The 18042-nt window shown below is 43.5% G+C and overlaps 1 protein-coding gene across 1 annotated transcript; it reads right to left on the bottom strand.

The window, feature by feature from the left end:
* Positions 1-57: 57 nt before the first annotated feature.
* Positions 58-16853, bottom strand: baz2a (bromodomain adjacent to zinc finger domain, 2A). The gene is made up of 30 exons (XM_031727842.2): positions 16679-16853; positions 15299-15422; positions 13141-14046; positions 10401-12485; positions 9958-10233; positions 9540-9869; positions 9400-9460; positions 8896-9004; positions 8644-8745; positions 8293-8515; positions 8133-8194; positions 7981-8046; positions 7478-7870; positions 7081-7335; positions 6775-6989; positions 6610-6684; positions 6345-6522; positions 6203-6265; positions 5973-6117; positions 5245-5879; positions 4803-5145; positions 4445-4600; positions 4201-4361; positions 3813-3878; positions 3426-3709; positions 3179-3314; positions 2899-3045; positions 2558-2787; positions 2292-2435; positions 58-2035 (listed from the first exon to the last, which is right to left on the bottom strand). The coding sequence occupies exons 2-30, from the start codon at positions 15420-15422 to the stop codon at positions 1876-1878; spliced, it is 8130 nt and encodes a 2709-aa protein (XP_031583702.2). The 5' UTR covers positions 16679-16853; the 3' UTR covers positions 58-1875.
* Positions 16854-18042: the final 1189 nt, after the last annotated feature.

Raw genomic sequence — 18042 nt, 5'->3', positions numbered from 1 at the left:
AAGCATCCAGATATAAAGCTCCGTGGAGAAAGGGCAAAACAGAAATACAGAAATAAGTACTTTCTACTAGATGTGGTTCTTTATTCAACTCACAGTACATTCTACAGATGCACACGTGTTACATCACCTTAATACAACAGAGTCTTGTAATACCTCCTCTTAAAAATGATGAATTGGTCCTAAAAATATAAAGGAACAAATTTAAAGTCACCAAAACTGTACATTATTAAAAAGTCACTTAACACCACATTTGGTTTTTGTCCTTTTTTTGTTGTTTTTTGAAAAAAAACAAAAACAAAAACAAAAAAAACACTGTCCCTTTAAGTGTAATAGGGAACATCCACGTTTATTTCCTATCAGCGGTGTTGAGTTCAGTGTAAGAAACAAGTTTAAATAAAACCCAGACTGTGGAGTCATCCTGTCGCCTTCATAGCACACCAACCATGCCGTGCAACATTGTACATTGGCCCGTGTACAGCACAAAAAATATGTATCAATAAAAGGAATGTAAGGTTGAAAACCAGGCAGCACTGTGCCCAGCACTTCATTGTCAGCTCCTTTGCAATTCTAGTCTTTAAAAAGAGGATTTTAGCCTACTGTAGCCTTTCAGAGGTGTTCGTGTGGTCAGGTGAGCTACAGAGAAACGTGTGTGTGTGTGTGTGTGTGTGTGTGTGTGTGTGTGTGTGTGTGAGAGAACTGCAGGTTTGAAGCTTTAATACACTCCTGTCAAACTTGATTACAGTGTAAGAGCAAACTTTCATTGTGTGTTCTTGCAAACGGACTATTTCATAAGGGCTTAAAATTACAGTGGCATCCTTTTGGTTGCACACAGTCAGAGACACAGATCAGGTGTAGCTAGCTGAATATTTACTCTTATCAGACAGGAAAGTGAAATAAATAGTCTACGACTGACTGACCAACACTAAAAATCCTCCAGTTCCAGAAACCAGTGTCTTTCACACAGCAGCAGGAGTTGGGTGTGTGTCTGTGTGTTTGTGTGGGACTGTGTGCATGTTTGTGTGTGGTGGTGGAAAAGTGTTTCACGTGTGCGTGCAAGACTTTAAGTGGAGGTTATACAACGTCTACTCATGACAGTCCAGAAACAGATTCCTTTTAGTTTAACTGGCCTTTTCATAAATCATCTAGACATCTCTATAAGGTAATCTGTACACATTCACTACAAGCTATTGCTATTAAATAATCCCAGCTATTGTAATCTTTATATATATTTATATATAGAATATATAATAAAAATATATTGAGCAAAAAAATTACTTCTAGGCATAAGACCACGTTACATTACATTTCCAATGAACAGGTAAGAAATGGCCCAAGCTCTGAAGAGTTTCGATACGTTTAGTCATTGAGTGGTGCTAAGCAGGTCCAGTATCCAGCATGAAGGCTGCAATAGTGTGATCAGTCCCTGACCTTCAGGGTGAGTCTGAGGGCCAAAATACTCAGGGCCTGAGACCGCGGCATCAACCCACAGCGGGGCTTGACCAAAGGCCTTGCTACGACATGGGGCTCACGTGAAAGGACATGACAGGAGAACGCTAACAAAAATGAGGTGCTGAGGTGAAGATGAGGAGACACGGAACAATGGAAGGTGAACAGAGACTCGTTCTCGCTCTCTGCGATGGGGAATGGGTACAAGTTCAAGCCAGTTCAGCTTTGGGCCCTTAGAAAAAGGTTAGGCCGGTAGAGGAAACAATAACAGACAAATAGCCAAAATCTATACATATATACCTATACAGAGAATACACATAGCTGGAAGAAACTCCAGACAGTCTTAGCAGTAATGGAGAGTGTGTGACTGGGACGGTGAAAGCACCAACAGTCTAAAGCCCCACCATCAGCGGGGATCGTCGTAGGCTCCTATTTGTCCTTATTTGAGTAGAACTCCGCCCAGCGGCTCTCAAAGAAACGCCTCATCGAATGTCCTGCCATTCCCACCTCTGACGTGTCTTCATTGAAGAGCTCACAGTTGTTGAAGACCAACTGAGCATCTGCTGCAAATTCCTCGCAGCTGAGGTACCTGAGATGAGGATAAAGAACAGGTATAGAAGCTTAGAACAAGGGACAAATGATTGGCAGGGATTAAAAACGTCTGAAAAATCTAAATCATTGAACTGAAGAGGAGTTGATCTAACATCATTGTGATCTAAAGACTCTTGTACTTTTCCATTCAGTTCTCATTTAAGAGAGAGAGAGAAAGACTACCACCCCACTGCAATGCAGTGAACCCTAAGCTTCTGTGCATTAATGAGACGTGCAGCATAATCAGCACTTACCCTCCTTGTAACAGTCTTTCTCTCATGGTGAGGAAGTCCATGGGGTTCTTGATGATTCGGCGGTAACCTGGCACCAGTCGGGGATTGACGGGTTCAAGGAATGGCCAGGCGTCTGCATGAGCCTCCATCTCCATTAGAATGATCCTGGCAGGAATTTTTTTAAGAGTATTAACACGAATCCCCCGCAATGTAGCTGTCAAAACATCTCAGAAGACTTTAAAATCGTATCACGTAGAGCTTGTGCACTCATGGCAGGTGGGACTCACTCGCAGAAGGTGAGGTCGGGTTGGTTGCGTGTTGTCATGCGGCGCCGTTTAGCGCTGCTTCCTTCTCCGGAGTGACGAGAAGATGAGGAAGGTGGCGTCACGTCTTTGTGCCGTGTCATCATTCCGCCACTGCGTCGTGTTGTCACCTCGTCCTCGGAGCTGTCGTCTTCGTAACGTCTCTTCTTCACCCTGGTGCGCTTATTGGACGAGCACAGTGAATCGTCTTCATCCTACAACAAAAGAAAATACTTCTTAAAACAAAGCAATTTCAGGGAAACGATCTTAAGATTGAAAATGGCTCCAAGTGTTATGACGTCAAGAAACACACGAGGAGTTCTGACCTTAGCGACACAAGTGGGACAAAACCAGTCTCCCTCTGGAATCTGGGTGATTTTAGGCCGCAAGCAGTACATGTGGCAGCCACGATCGCAGCCGTCACACAGCAGCAGGCACTCATCGTTGTCTCCCTTCTTGCAAACTTGACAGGTCTTTAAACGAAAGAAAAAGGAAAAAAAAAAAAAGAGAGAGAGAAGCATTTATCCCATTAAGGTTAGAAACCTTAGGAGTTTGAGAAGAATCTAGTGAAATTGAGTCCAACCAGGCATTTCTAAGATTTCCTACCACTTTAGTCACAGATCTCTCCCAAGCAATGGCCTTTTCCAACTGAAGTAAACACAGACAGAGCTGGGGAGCACTACGGCAGCGGTCTAAAGCCTGACGCCATGTCCGCAGTCGAGAGGTGATTTCACTTTCCAGACTGGAACAGAAGAAAATTAGTTAAAAATAATTTTTAAAAAAAGAAAAAAAAAGTGTATCATATGAAATGTAGGATGCATTTATCCCATTTAGTCCAGGTTGTTTTTCTCACCTAATGACATCCATGGGATGCTCCTCTCCAGGTGTGGGGGTGAGAGGAGCGAGACGCATCACTTCTGCGGGGTTCCAGAGCGGCTCCTTCAGGTAGCGTCTCTCGATGTTTCGCTCGAGGTTGGCTAGCCGCAGCACGCCCAGGTCCAGCGGGTGCGTTGCGATTCGCGGCAAGCCAGACCACTCCTTCTTGGTTCGCACGATCCAGTCGTCACGTGGGTCAGCGTCATGTTCGTAGTATTGGAGGTCATCGCGTGTGGAGTCTGGATCTGGGATTGTGTAGGGCTTAAAGGAGACCGAGATATGAGGAATTTAAGTATCAGTGACTGACTTTAACACACATCAGGTTTCAACAGAGGAAACGTGTTATCAGTGTTTTAAGGTTTACCTGAAATTCGGCCATTGGTGCGTCTGTGGTTGTTTCAGCATCTGTCATAGCGCTCTGAGGAGGTGCCTGAAAAAAACAAAATAAAATAAGTTTTACTACAAAAAAAAAATAAAAAAAATCTACATGCACATTTGTTGTAACTTAGAAACTTTTCTTGTTGCCATTTAAAGTTTACACATATTCAAACCTAAAGCTTCATCCTGGAGCATTGTATGAACTCTTTGACAGCAAAGACACACAAAGCAGGGATATCAAGGTCCGCAGAGGATATGAACTTCTTGTGCAAACATTTCCTGCTTTTATTTTCTTTAAATCACATGAATTCACTCCTGTTAAAGAATACATAGTGGTTCAGTTTTATTGTGTGGTTTAAGTTGTGATTTTCTACCTTCAAATGGAGGTCAGCAGCAATGACCCGCTGTTCCAGGTCCTCCACCCACTGTAGTGCGCTGATGTCCGTCTCCATTGTTTTCTCCTGCACTTGCCAGGGCTGCTGCAGAGCCTCTAGCAGAGCATCCTTCTCTTCTACCTTCAACTCAAATATTGGGTCTAATTGGATGAGAAAATTTTAATGAGAACAAATATGGCACAATTATGGAAAAGCTCATAATGATCCAGTTAACAACATTCACCGTTAATCGGTTTGGTGCATATCTCGGCCAAGCTCTCCATGTGTTTGGCTAAATGCTTATGGAGCACCTTCTCCCTAATGCCTCTTGGATGGAGGGATTGCAAGGTGTTATACAGTTCCTCTGGAGTCTTGATCCACCACCAGCCACGCACCATTGCTGGAGGGGGGAAAGAAAAAGAAGCAAAAAACATGATTAGTGTTATGAAACTTACACAACACATTAAACAAGTGAAAAAAGAAAGCAGAAACACAGGAAGAGTATGTCAACCCAGAAAACAGTCAAGGTCACATAAATCTTCATGCATATTTAGGGAATTCAAATAATTTCAGACGTAAAACTGATACATTTCAGTACTTACATGCTGGGATAGGCTTGACCACTAGCTGTGTGAAGTACTGCTGTTCAAGCTCCTGGAAAACTGAGTTTGGTGGGCGGCCGCGGCGTTTTGCTGCAGCTCCACGGGGCCCTCTGCGGGCAGGACTGCTGCCTCTGCTGCCTCTCCTTCGCCTGCGAGCTGGTCTGGCAGGTGTGGCAGGAGTGGATGGAGCTGGGGGATTAGGAGTTGGAAGGATCTGAGGGTTTGTTGGTGGAGAACTGGCTGGGACAGCACAATCAGGGCCTGTAGGTGGAATGTCCTGTAGTGCTGGTGGTGCTGGAACCACAGGGTCAGCAGGAGGTAGGCAAGGCAAAAGTGGGTCCGGCTAAGAAGGAGGAGATTATTATTGATTTTTACATTATACAGACTGTGCATTATTGTAATATTAATGTACATATTTACTATTATCATTCTGGTGGCTAACCTGCACGAGTGGAGCAGTAAGTGCAGGCAGAGAACTCGGGATCTGCGGGAGAAGTTTGGGGGGTGAGCTGGGTGAAGTGGGCGTCTGGAGCTCAGTCAGAGAGTTATCATCACACGGTTGTTTGGGGAGCAGGTTGAACCACTGTCCTTGCTTCTCTGCCATCTCTTTAACACTCTCCTCTGGCCGATTACCTTCTGGAGCTTCCCCTGCTGATGAGCATGTGCCATTCATCACTGCTTCCTGTGATTGGCTGAGCCAGCTCTGGAAAGCCGCTTGTGTGAGGTCTTGTGTCCCGCTATTTGGTGATCCTGGCCCTTCCTCACTCCGGGACCTGACGCTACTTCTACGCCGGCGGCGGATTTTTGCTGTGCGGAGGTGAAGCTCGACTTCAGGTTTGATTTTCCGGGGACGTCCACGTCCTCTTGGCCTGCTCATGAGGGATGCGGTGCCCGGGAGGGGATCCTCCTCCTCCGCAGAGAAGGTCTGGGCCTGGCCTGGGGTCGCAGAAGTCGGAGAGGAAGGCAGAGTAGGAGGAGGAGTGGTTGGCATGGGAGCTTCCTCAACTTTAGGCTCCTTTTTGGGCTCTTTTTTAAGGAAGGTGACAGGCACCTCCGCTATAAGTACTTCTCCAGAAGCTACAAGATAGAAGAGTAAGGAAATGCTGACGTGACGACAGACAAGTCGAGGGTTTATAAAGCATAAATATTCAAGTTTACACTCAGACTTACTCAGCAGCTCTTCAGGGCCCTCGACGAGAACTCCTCCAAGGTGAGGTAGGGCCAAATATCTGCGACGGTAACGGTCCTGCCCCAGCAGTATGGCCCGCATGGAATGAGATGACTGTAGCAGCTTTTTACGGAAAAACGCTTGGCGCTGTGGAGGATCAAAAGCAAAGGAATATTTAATATTAAGCAACAAACGTGTATACAGCACTGTGCCTGTGTCATATCAGCTTTACCTTAGTTAGCTTATCTATCTGCCTTTCAAGCTCTGGAATGCTAGCATTGGTAGGGCTCTCGCTCTGCAGCAAAGAAGGAGTTCAGTTAGTCTCAAGTGCATATATGATTGTGCTGTAGTTAAAACAGTAAGCTGAAACATACATCACTGAGTTTGGGTTCTTCTTTGCGTGCACGGCGGTTTCCTCTCTCAAGGACGACTACACCACTCTCCTCCAGGCTGAGGTTCTCCTCCTCAGCTACTCTGGCACTACGCCTCCTCTCCTCAAAACACAGCTCTTCCTCTGAGCGTCCTGTACGACGTGATAGCGCCGCCTTCAGTCTGGCAGGAGGAAAACAAGTCCAACATTTAATACTGCTTGGATAAGTAGCAGAACTGAAAATAAGCATTTCAAAACATTGATCTTACTTTCGGAGTTTCCCCTCAATGATCCACTTGTTCTTCCTGTAGGTTGTCATATTCTCCACTGTGTTGTCAATATCACTGAAATTTAAAACAAACACTGATCTTACTGTTTCTTGAGTAAACTTTCCCTTTAAGCAGTCTTAGAACAAGTAATCATCTTAAACATACTTGATCACAGTGTTACTGCTGTTAAGCTCTTCCACAAGGAAACCCAGGATGGCTGCCTTGGTGTCAGGAGGCAGGGCATGAAATGGTTTGGTTCTCAGGGTGTTGCACACTTCTGTCTCATAGCCATGAGATTCCAAAAAGATGCGAAGTACTTCTGAAACCGTGCTGCGGGTCAGCTCCAACTCAACCAGCTTTTCCCCAAGGATCTTTACCGACTGGAGATTAAAGAAAAATTAAGATTAACGGCTTTCCGCCACATACCAAATTTCATTAATAAGCAGAATGCTTGAAGTGTATCACACACACCTGATAATACGATGGTAGGCCTGGATCATGTAGTGCAGCCTCCACCAGCTTTATCAGTAGATCCTGCAGCTCTCCTTGGCTGTCACCCAGGCCCAGGAGGCCTTCCTGCAGGGTAGCAAGGCTGGGGATGTCCTTGGGTATGTTGAGACCAATTACCTTTCCATAACCGTGTAAGAACTCTACCACAGCCAGACAGTGTGCAAAAGCTGTTCCAGAAAGCACCACACCAGGAATACGGGACAGCTCTGGGAGGGGCTGGTGGAAACAAAGTTCAAAGGTCACAATCGTGACAAAACAACTGGAATCAGTTTTTACATCAAAATGGTAAAAAAAGCGCTTTTTTTCATTCAAAACACACATTCACACACTGGTGATGGCAGCTTAAATTAAAACTCACTTTGTGATCAGTGAGACACATATCCTCTGTGGGCTTCTTCAGCTCTTCGGCTATCAACTGCTGCCTCTTCCGTTCCTCCATCCGTCGCTGGGCCTGTGCTCTCCGCTCTGCTGCCCTCTTAGCAGCCAGAACAGCCTGAGCTGCAGCCTCTGCCTCCGCCTGAGCTTTAGCCAGGGCCTTGGCTTTACTCCGAGCCCCCAGCACCCTCTTACCCTGGGCTACCCGGTCTGTGTCAGTCTGCTGAACCGGTGGGGTGGGCTCAACCTTAATTGACCTCCTGCGGCCGAGATTCTTAGGCTCTGCAGCTGACTCTGATGCCGGCTGTGAAGCCTGTGGGGCTGATGGGTCAGTTGGTTCAGCCTTTGCCTCTAGCTGCTGGGCCTCTTGCTCGAGCTAAAACAAAAATGAATAAAATAAAATAAGAAATAAACACAAAATAATGAAGAGGTGGAGGTGATAAAGATGTGTGTCTGAGGACACAAGTGTTAAGTATTTTTCTTCACCTTCGCTCTCTTTTTTTCATCTCTCATTTTCTTAATCTTTGCATCCTCCCTTCTCTTCATTCTTGCCTAAAAAAAATAAACGGCACCAACAAAATCAGGATGACAAATGAATAGTGTAACATCACAGATTACATTAAATTTGATCAACATACCTTTCTTTTCATTTTCTTTTTGATTTTTGCTAATTTCTCCTTTTCCTCCTCTGTGAGAGCTTCTATTTTTAAACACAGGGAATTAAAAATAATTAAGTCACAGTAGAAAGGCTGAGTTTATATAATGTGCAAAGACATTACGCCCAAATTCTTTACTCACCCTTGGCCTCAAGTCGTTTCAGCAGCTTGGCATCAACTTTGCTAAGGAAATCAATCATCTTCGGTTTAGGAGGTCTACCGGGGCGACGGACCTGTCCTCCCTTCAGCCCACGAACCCTGCGAGGTTTTTCTTTATCGGGATTTGGAGGTCGACCACGCCGACCAGTGATGGCCATGATCATAGAGGGAACTTCCTCATTAGCCAGAAGGACCCACTTCACACCCTATAAAACAGAGAAAACAGACTTTCAAAAACAATTTTCCCATATATTTTTTTAAACATTTTTAATACTTAAAGTTTAACTGTTGAGTATTTGAATTCTTTACAGTTCAAATGTAAAAATACACAGACCTCGGGAGTTTCTCTCTCTTCATAGAAGTCTCCAACTGGCATGCGTGGACTGAAACTGAAGTGTTCTCGCGTGACCACACTGTCTGTGTGTTTCTTCAAGTACTGTGTCATTAAGTAATAAAGACACGGCCGGAAAAGCATGAGACAAAAATACGAGTTTTAACATAATAAAAAAACATAAATGAGACAACCGTGATTTTAAGAGTTTCAAATAACTTTTTAAGAATAATTAAAAAATTCGGGGAAATTCACCTTGACAATTTCTGGAAACTGTTTCATCCTCCTTCCACAAGGAGTATAGTACCAAGTTTCGCCCTTCATCCGGTTCTCCATTTTCTTCACACGAATCTCTCTCTTCCAACTACAATTAAAACAGCGTTGATCATTACAGTCCTGTCATACCTTTTTCCAACTAATTTAAGGATATTTTTGTAAACAACAAATATGAATTTATCATCCTTCCAGATATACGTCTGGTTTAGTTTGTTTACATCTAGGTTTCCATGGTATCACATTTGGCTAGTATGGACAAAACCTCACTGAAAAATTTACAGTGTTAATGAAGACGTTTTTATAATAATTTAACTTGACATCAGTTATTAAAGCTTCAGCAAAGATAAGTATGCTCACTAAATCTAAATAGCGCTTCTGTTATGTGAATATTTGACTGTGTTGACTTAGAATTTTTTTATATGACAAGTTCTGACTGAATTTGTGTCATTTAAAAGCTCAATAAACAGTAAAAGGAAACTTTACCCATGCAGCAGAGGGAACTGGACCTGCTCCTCTGTTGCCACTCTTCGTCTGCCAGATTCACCTGTTCCAATAAACCAAAAGTTTACCATCAAACTCTAAAACAGTGACATCTTCTTTCAACAAAATGGCCTTTTCATTACCTGCAGTGGAGCTGTCGTCGTTTTCATCAGCATCATCAGCAGCTGTTTCTGCATCTTGCTTCTTCACCCTTTTCATCTTCTTGGGTTTCTCGACTGCTGCGCTGATAGATGAAGCGTTGGCCAAAACAGCGTCAATCGTGGCTGTTATTGGATCAACCTCTTCTGTGGAAGGCCCAGCCTCCCCAGATGTTTCGTGCACATCAACCTTAAGAGACTTCTTTCTCTTTCTGCCCTTAGCTGGCTCCACATTAGTCCCTTCCTGTTCGTTAGACTTCATTTTCTCCACCTTTGGGGTTCGACCCCGAGGCTTCAGCTGGACCTCCTCTGGAGCTGGACACAAAAGAGGAAAAAAAAATACTGTAAGGTAAAATCTAATACTATTAGAATAGCATTCTGTTGAAGTCAGACTGTTAAATACCTGCAGGTTTAATCCATATTGCCTTAGTAGTTCGAGGTTTGCGTGGTTTCCCTGGGGTTTTCAGATTTCCTCCGGCAGCTGGCAAAGTCTGATCAGTAACTTGTTGGAGTGGGTGTACAGCAGGGCTCTGTGCTGGGGTACTGAAGGCGATGAAGTTCTCATCTCTCATCTTGAAACTTGGTGGTGTCATTGTGTCATCGGCAGTGATTTTAGTATTAATGCCTCGAGATGAGTCTGGTGTATCATGTCCTCTGGGATCCCAGCCTCCTTCAGGTCCTGAGAATGAACAGAGTTCAAGACTAAGTAAGTGATGTTAGACGTACAGTTCCAACAGAGAAATGAATATTCTGATAAAGAATAACACTCCATTATTTAAACTGACAACTTCTTCCTGTCAAATGATGCTATACTAGTTTTAATGATCAGAAAAGAAATAACTGTACCTTGCTGAGATGACACAAAAGAGTGTGTGTTGGACACATCACTCGAATCAACAGGAGGCTCTTCAGTCTGAGAGGTGTTGTCTAGAGAAGACTCCAGCACTGATTCTCCTGTAATTTCGCAGCTGTTCCTGGTTTCTTCTGCTTCTGAGGTCTCTCCTTCCCTGGTGGAGTCTAATGTGTTGTCTCTGGAGTCTTCCACAGAAAAGCTGCTATCTACAGAGTTGTCAAATATACTAGATGGCTCCTCTTCTGCACAGGAAGTGTTGTCAAACTGAGAATTGCCCTTTCTCATGTGAAAGCTGTTGTCAAAGTGAGTCGAGTCCTCTATGCATGAGCTATCACCACCTAAAAGAGAGGTCTTTTCTAAAGTAGAGTGGACACTGATTCCAGAGGGGGTGTTACAGGTTGAATTGCCGTCATATTGAGGGGCTGGATGCGAAGAGTTTGCAAAGCTTGTCCTGCTAAGGTGTGGAGACTTTCTGAGAGGAACTTGGTCTATCGTGCAGTCCTCTGCTGCCCAGCCATCACTTGGCATGTGGTGATTTTCAGAATCTGTTTGCCCATTCTTGGGCTTTTGATCAGGAGTGAGTGTGGTTTGTAAAGTTTTCCCAGGAAGCTCAGAGAGGGATTTGGGTGGCTGACTTTCAGATTTATGACTCTCAGTTGCTTCCAGGTGTGACATCCTTACCAGGCCTGAATCAAGCAAAGGCAGGTGTTCCTCTGCGTTTTCATTTCCTTTATCAGCTAGTGCTTTCCTATCCTCACAATGGCCATGGTGCTCAGACTTGGAAGGTGACTGCTTTAGCACACAAGGAGGAGCGGTATTAGGAGGATGTCGCTCAATGTCAGAACTTTGGACCACTCCAGAAGATGTACCCGTTACAGGAGGCACAGACACCAAGGCAGGAGGGCTGGGCAGGGGTGCAGTCCTGGAGGCTTGAGTGGTTAGAAGAGGTAGGGTAGACAGAGGTCTCACTGTAGGACTTACATGGTCTGTGATCGAGGGCAAATTCATGCCCCCTGGTGGTGATGAAGCAATGGAAAGACCCGAATCAACAGCTTGAGGAGTGTATTTCTGACCCTGCAGTGTGGATGCTGGTTCACTGCCAACTAGAGGAGTTTTTTCCACTGAAGAGGGTGATGCAGACGTTAATGAGCAAGGGCCAGGTGGTGTTAAGGTTGAAGGTCGCGATAAAGAGGAATTTGCAGCCACAGAGTCAGAAATCAGTTTTGGGGGTCCAGGCTTTTCATGCTGACCTCCAGATGCATCAGAGAAACGTAGTGGCATCGAAGGTGGCTTAGATTCTTGAACCATTTGCCTCTCAACCAACAAGCTGGGTGCAGAGTAAGTAGATGCAGACACTATGGAAGGAGGAGACTGTTGTACAGGAGGTCCAGAAACAGTTGCAGGCTTTTGATGAAATGCAGACTCCAGTGATGAAGAGACTGGAGGCCCTGAAGAAACTGCTGCAGGTCTAGACAAACTATCAGTCGAAGCAAGAGGTTTAGACTGCTTTGAAGGTGATACAGGAAGCGATGAGGTGGATGAGGACCCCACTAACAGATGCTTGGATCCTGCAGGTGATATATCACTCGTGCCAGGAGGGGGAGGCCTGAGGCCTTGAACCATCAGGGGAGGAGAAGAGAGTCTGGGAGCAGCTGTTGGAGATGGGGCAAAGGATACACTGGGAGGTGTTGATATTTGTGGTGAAGTAGATTCTACATCAGGGGATGAAATTATAGTGGGTCCAGCCTCAGATGTAGGAGATCCAGAGAAAGCAGGAGCTGCAGACACCTGAGGTGGTGTTGAGGACTTGGTTAAAGAAACAGATGTATTTTCTGTAGCCACAGAGAGCTGTGACTGAGGAGGTGGGTTAACAGCTGGATCTCTGACTGGGGAAGACATTTCTGGGCGCTGAGCTGCTGGCTGTTCCGAAAGCTGACGATAATCACTCGGAGGACCCACATGAGCAGCAGGAGGTTTGGATTGGTGACTATCAGTCTTGGGTAGCCTCTGGGCAACAGGTGACCTATCACTGCCGTTGTAGCTTGTGTCTACCTCCCTGACAGTTTCCCTTGCATGCCCTAAAAAAGGGGAAAAAACATAACAAAACTGTTAATATAATGCGAGACTGTTGTACAAGGAAACACGTAATTTTTATTCTCATACTAAAAATAGATACTGAAAATAAAAAATTAATTTTGACTGATCTAACATTAAATTCCCTTAGCAAAGCATCTGAGATGTACCACATAGTCAAACATTGGCACCTGCTGGTTAAATAATGGCACTGTCCCCAATAATAAGCAATGTCAATGAGTGACGTAATACTGAACACTGTATTAACTAAGACTACAAATATTTTCTGTTTTATTATGAATTAAACACTTGATGATTTTATTTCTCCTTTTCCAAGAATTAAAAGGTGACCCATTAAATTGACGTATTTTGTATAAATACATTTGGCTTTCTGATTACCAGGACAAAACAACAGCTGTTTCTGTTGGTCAAGTAATCAATTCAAATTCAACAACTAACACAGTCCATCACAGTTATTTGTATCACTCAAAAGCTGGCATTAAAATGAGGAAATAGACTATATATAGAAGAGTTTGATTAAATGAGGAAATCAAAGTACTACAGGCCCCAAAAATCTAGAACTAACTAATTCCAGACAAAAAAAGGTAATACTTAATCTTTGCAGAAACTGCGAAAAACAAAAATATATTTAAGGGTCACCTTGCATTGGAGAGGACATCCCCACATTGCTAGAGTGGGGGCTCCGTTCCCTGCTGTGGCCCTTTGGAGATCCACTATCCTGCACAGCTGATGGTGACATCATTTGTGCCGAGGACATCCCCATGGGCAGAGGGCTGCCAGTACTCCCTCTGCCTAAGCTGTGGTGCTGCGGGCTGCCACGTGGAGGAGTGAAATTCTGAGGAGCTGGGGGCATCATCTGAGCCTGGGCTTGTGGCTGAGTTTGCTGTTGTGGTGGCGGCTGCTGCTGCTGCTGCTGGGGTGATGACAGGGACGGGTGCTGGGGCTGATGCTGGTAATACGGCATCCCATTTGGCATCATGCCATAATGCTGTGGTTGCTGGTGCTGCTGGTGGCGGTGGTGTGGGTGAGGGTGGGAGGAATGGAAGTGTTGTTGTGATGCCTGATGAGGGGTTGCCTGTAAGGACTGCTGCTGGTGATGCTGTGATGGTGTAATCCCAGGATGTGCTTGACTCTGGTAGGTCCCATACATGCCATGGGAATTATAACTCATCTGCTGGGTGCCAGGGTTACTCCTGTTCCAGTACTGGTTCCCCGTAAGAGGCATGTTCGCTGGGCCTGCCACAGGGGCCTGATGGGAGCTTTCTATCCCCCCATTCAGCTGGTACTGTCCATGACCCTGGAAGTGGTGCTGTGACTGAGGCTGAACCATCCCAGGTGTAGACTGCTTCTGATGCATCCCATGCGCAGGAGAGTTGCTCACAGCTGGGCCATACTGAGGGTGCCCTCCCCACAAGTAGTCATAGCCCACGCTGCTCTGGTGGTGGTTGCTCAAGTGTGGATAAGGGGCCGATGGTGGGTGGGAACCAGGCACACTGGATCCGAGTACAGTAGTGACGCCATTCACATTCATTTCGCCATTCATATCTGTTAGACAGAAATACAAGTTGAAAAAAGCTGTAACGGTAAAAATCTGTCTCTGAGTCACTGAGATCTGGGGCCTGTACTGCAAAGCAATTTCAACATACCCAAGACATCATTCCCTTATCTGGCTTCACACTTAGTCAATCAGGCTAAGTGGTCACAGTGGTCAAGATGGTTACTAACTCAATAAATCAAGCCAGGGTTTCCCAATCTAGCTATGACCATGTGCACATTAAAAGGGTGAGAATGGCAGCATTTGACCAATCACCCACAGGTCTACTGAAGGTAGAGTACTGATGTTACAAAGGAATAAAATTAAAATATACAAAAACTATAAGGAGTTTTAACACATAATACAGGCTGAAAGCAGTGTGTGGGCATGTGAGAGAGGAAAAGGATAGTATTACAAGCGTTGTATGAACGTGTGTGCACTTTAAGCGATTTGGTCAGTATGACTGGAAAAGCCCCAGTATACTAAAAACATCTGGCCTAATTGAAGCAAGAAAGAAAAGCTGGAAAAAATGCTGCGTAAGTTACCAGGCATCTCAGTATTACAGTTCATTCTTTAAGACACGGGAAAACTCTGACGTCCACATTTCATTAAAAATAATGTTAAGATCTGCTTAAGACACTTCTAGCTTTCTCTTTCAACTGTAGCCCAAGTGATGTCAAGTGCTTTGAGAAGAAGGAAACAGCAAACACACACACACAAAAAAAACTTCAAACCAGTCAGGGTACTTTTTCTACTTGTAGTTTTTGGAAATGTCATCAGTTTCATGGCTTAGGTGAGCACCGCATAACTATATTAAGGATAATATAACAATAAATGTGCTTGCACGAAACAAAAAAAACATCAGGAATAATAAAGTCTCTCCTGAAAAAAAGGGAAATCAGAGTTTCTTAATTGATGTTCATCAAATAAAAACAAAAATTTCAGACAGTTTTTAAAACCTGTATGTTTCCTTTCCCAAAGAAATGCTCTAGTGATGACTTCATACCTGTAGATGTCTTAACTTGAACATAAACCGCTCTAGCAGGTGAGGTCTGCACTATAAGTTACCAAGGTGATATATTCCGAGTTGAACCACAATCCTACCAGTGAAAACCCAGGGTTTTAACCCTGTAGTTCTCAGTAAGAACTCAGTAAGCCCCCTAATCCCACTTTATGGTAAAGGCCTCTGGATGAATGGAGTGACACATTTTTTTAAATACAAACAGTAAGGTTCATTTTATTCTAAGGTGCAGAAATACTCACTCTTCCCCTGCTGAGAAAAACTCATGGAGGACCCGTTAGTATAAAGAGAATCCCCTGAGGAGAGTTTCAGTCCTGAGTTTGCTGAGGAGTGAGTGCCATAGTTGAAATGATTATTTGAGTCCATCTGAAAAACATCAAAAATAAATAAACAGTTAATTTATTAAATGTATTCATTCAGTCTGCTACCTACTGTTAATCTACAGTATGACGTATGGAAGCGGTGCAGGTACTGAGCACGGGTTAAATGTATGAGGATCTGCATGACCAAATGGCTCTCAAACGTATTATTTAATTCATTTTCGCTTCTTTTCGTGCACTTTTGAAGGCAGTCGACGCTACGTAATGCGTGCCATTTCCTCCACGAAATGTCTTTCCTCGATGATTCTGGCAGCTGCGGCTTGTGACAGGCAGCACCATTTCGCTCCAACAACAACCGTCAAAATGTCGCAGCCAGCAACAGCAGATGCCAGGCCCTAGCGAGTGTAATGGACAAACGGGATATTACGATAGAAGCTCATCATTACCGCTGATGAGGCACTGCTGCTGCTAACACGAGCTCAGGCTCTTCAGGTCTACAGTGATAAATGCACGGCCCAGACACAAACAGTCTCAAGACCCGGCGGCCTCAGCTCAATAACAATGGGAGTGATAATATTTCACACCGTGAGGCCTGGATAATTGTTTTCTACGCCACTCTCCGTTTAAAGGCTCTCTGCAATGCATAAATAGCCCTCAGGACACTTGATTTCCTATTTCAGTAAGGCCGTTGCAATAGCAGGCGTTAGCTTGTCGCGCTAGCTGCGCTCTCAAACGAACAAACCCCCCATTTCTACCACTGCGAGTCAACTGAGCTAACCATTGATAACGTTGGATACAAATTCAACTCTTCAAGAAGCCATTCAAACAGTTTATTTTAACGTGAAAGCCCGTGGGAAAACCCACCCCGCTCCAGTTCCAAGGTTATTTAGCTAAATCATCACAAAAGAGCCTAGCTAACATACGCTAACCACGTAGCTAACTTAATAGCATCCTTTACGTTTATCCAGAGTAAGCGCTGCGATGTTAGCTCATAGCCGGGTAGCAGGTACCGTAACCACGCTACGTTGGATCCATGATGCCCATCAGCGATAGAGAGCTCCGCGAACGAAATAAATATCCACCGGTCTGCCGGTAATGACCAACATTAACCCCCTCATCAGGCTCGCTAGTTAACAGATGGAGGCGTGCTCCCCTTTTGTTCACGGGCTAACGTTAGCTAGCAGCCAGATGAAGTTACATTGTTTACGCTGCGAGCACAGACAATTTTCACAGAGCATCACGATCCTCCCACACTTCCACCGTCCAAAGTTTCCCCGATATTTCTCTAAAAGCGTGTCCGACCTTTCAGTCCTCGGGTCCCGAAGGCGCAGGTGTCTCTAAACGTTCTTCTTAACGGATGTGCGGGTGAAGATGGCAAGGCGATAAATAATAAACAACTATTCCCCTAACCTTTGGGTTTTAAATTAGCAAACATGGCTGGTGTGGTCCGGTGCAGCCATGATCACAGAACAGAGCGAACAGGAGCAAATGTCCCAACAATAACTACGTATGCATCCGGTTACATTTGTTCACTAAATTTCACAAAAAAAAAGTAAATAAATAAAACTAAACAAATAAAAAATAAACAAGGATATTAAACTATAAATACAAATAGATAAAAGCTAAAACTTAGCTATAATAATAATAACTATTATTATTGATAATTATAATAATATATCAATTATTATTATCATTAGTCAATACTAACAATAGTATCTGCTATTACAAGTAAAAGAATTACCAACCAAATGCACGTAAAACATGAAAAGTAGTTCCTTTTTATTATGAAGAATTATAATAATTTTATTGCATTATTATTACAGATGCCTAAAATTGAAGCAGCATTAAAGAGACAAAGTTAAAATAATTTACTACATAATTGCTATGGTTAATTGATATATATATTTTGTAATTCTTTTTAGTTGATTTTGTTATGCTATTGTCTTTTTATTTATTATTATCATTTGATGATATTTTTTTGTTTTTGCAATTTATATTATTTCTATGTTGTTCAAATTTAATAATATTAATATATTCATCTTTTTTACGTGTGTGTGTTGCCTAGCAGGGCTTCTGACATATAATCCTTCCACTATGTAAAGTCATCTTTATGATTACTTTAAATGCTTCTAATTCTGATACTTATTGCTTCAATTGTATGATCGCAATTAATATGTGCGTGTGATATTTATCATGTGTGAAACATGTTGGAGGAAAATAAAAGTAAGTCAATCAAGCAATAGCTTCATTCAGAGAAGCATAATTGTTATCATTACATCATCATGATAAATATTATTATTACAATGTTATTAACCTTGAACCTTCCAGTCTTCTTGAGTCCTCTAGTGGAAAGTTTCACCAGTCATCGTGAAACACTTTCAGGTACATATTTGGCCAGTTATCTTTTAGCTTTATCTCAACCTTTATCTTAATTAACATTCACTTGAAAAAAAAATCAAAGATTATTAACTTTCAGCAAAGTAAGTTTTTAGAAGCTTTTTTCCCCTCTTGACGTCGTACTTTTGCAGTTTTTGTTACTGCAGAACTTTTCAATGGGTTTTAATTCACTCATAAGACTGCCATGTCTCTCTCTCTCTCTCTTATAAACTTTCTGTACATGAGAGCCACGCTTTTATTTTAATGCGCTTCAGGGTGAAAACAGGAAA

Source organism: Oreochromis aureus, linkage group 20 (assembly GCF_013358895.1).
Source record: "Oreochromis aureus strain Israel breed Guangdong linkage group 20, ZZ_aureus, whole genome shotgun sequence".
NCBI lineage: Eukaryota > Metazoa > Chordata > Actinopteri > Cichliformes > Cichlidae > Oreochromis > Oreochromis aureus.
Note: the sequence above shows the minus strand (reverse complement) of the source record. Positions and strands in the feature narration are given on the sequence as shown.

Coding starts and splice junctions, on each gene's coding strand:
- baz2a (XM_031727842.2), bottom strand. CDS start 15,422: ATGGACTCAAATAATCATTTCAACTATGGCACTCACTCCTCAGCAAAC. Junction 9,870..9,957: donor AATATGGATTAAACCTGCAG/GTATTTAACAGT, acceptor TTTTGTGTCCAG/CTCCAGAGGAGGTCCAGCTG. Junction 6,523..6,609: donor ATTGAGGGGAAACTCCGAAA/GTAAGATCAATG, acceptor TCCTCCTGCCAG/ACTGAAGGCGGCGCTATCAC.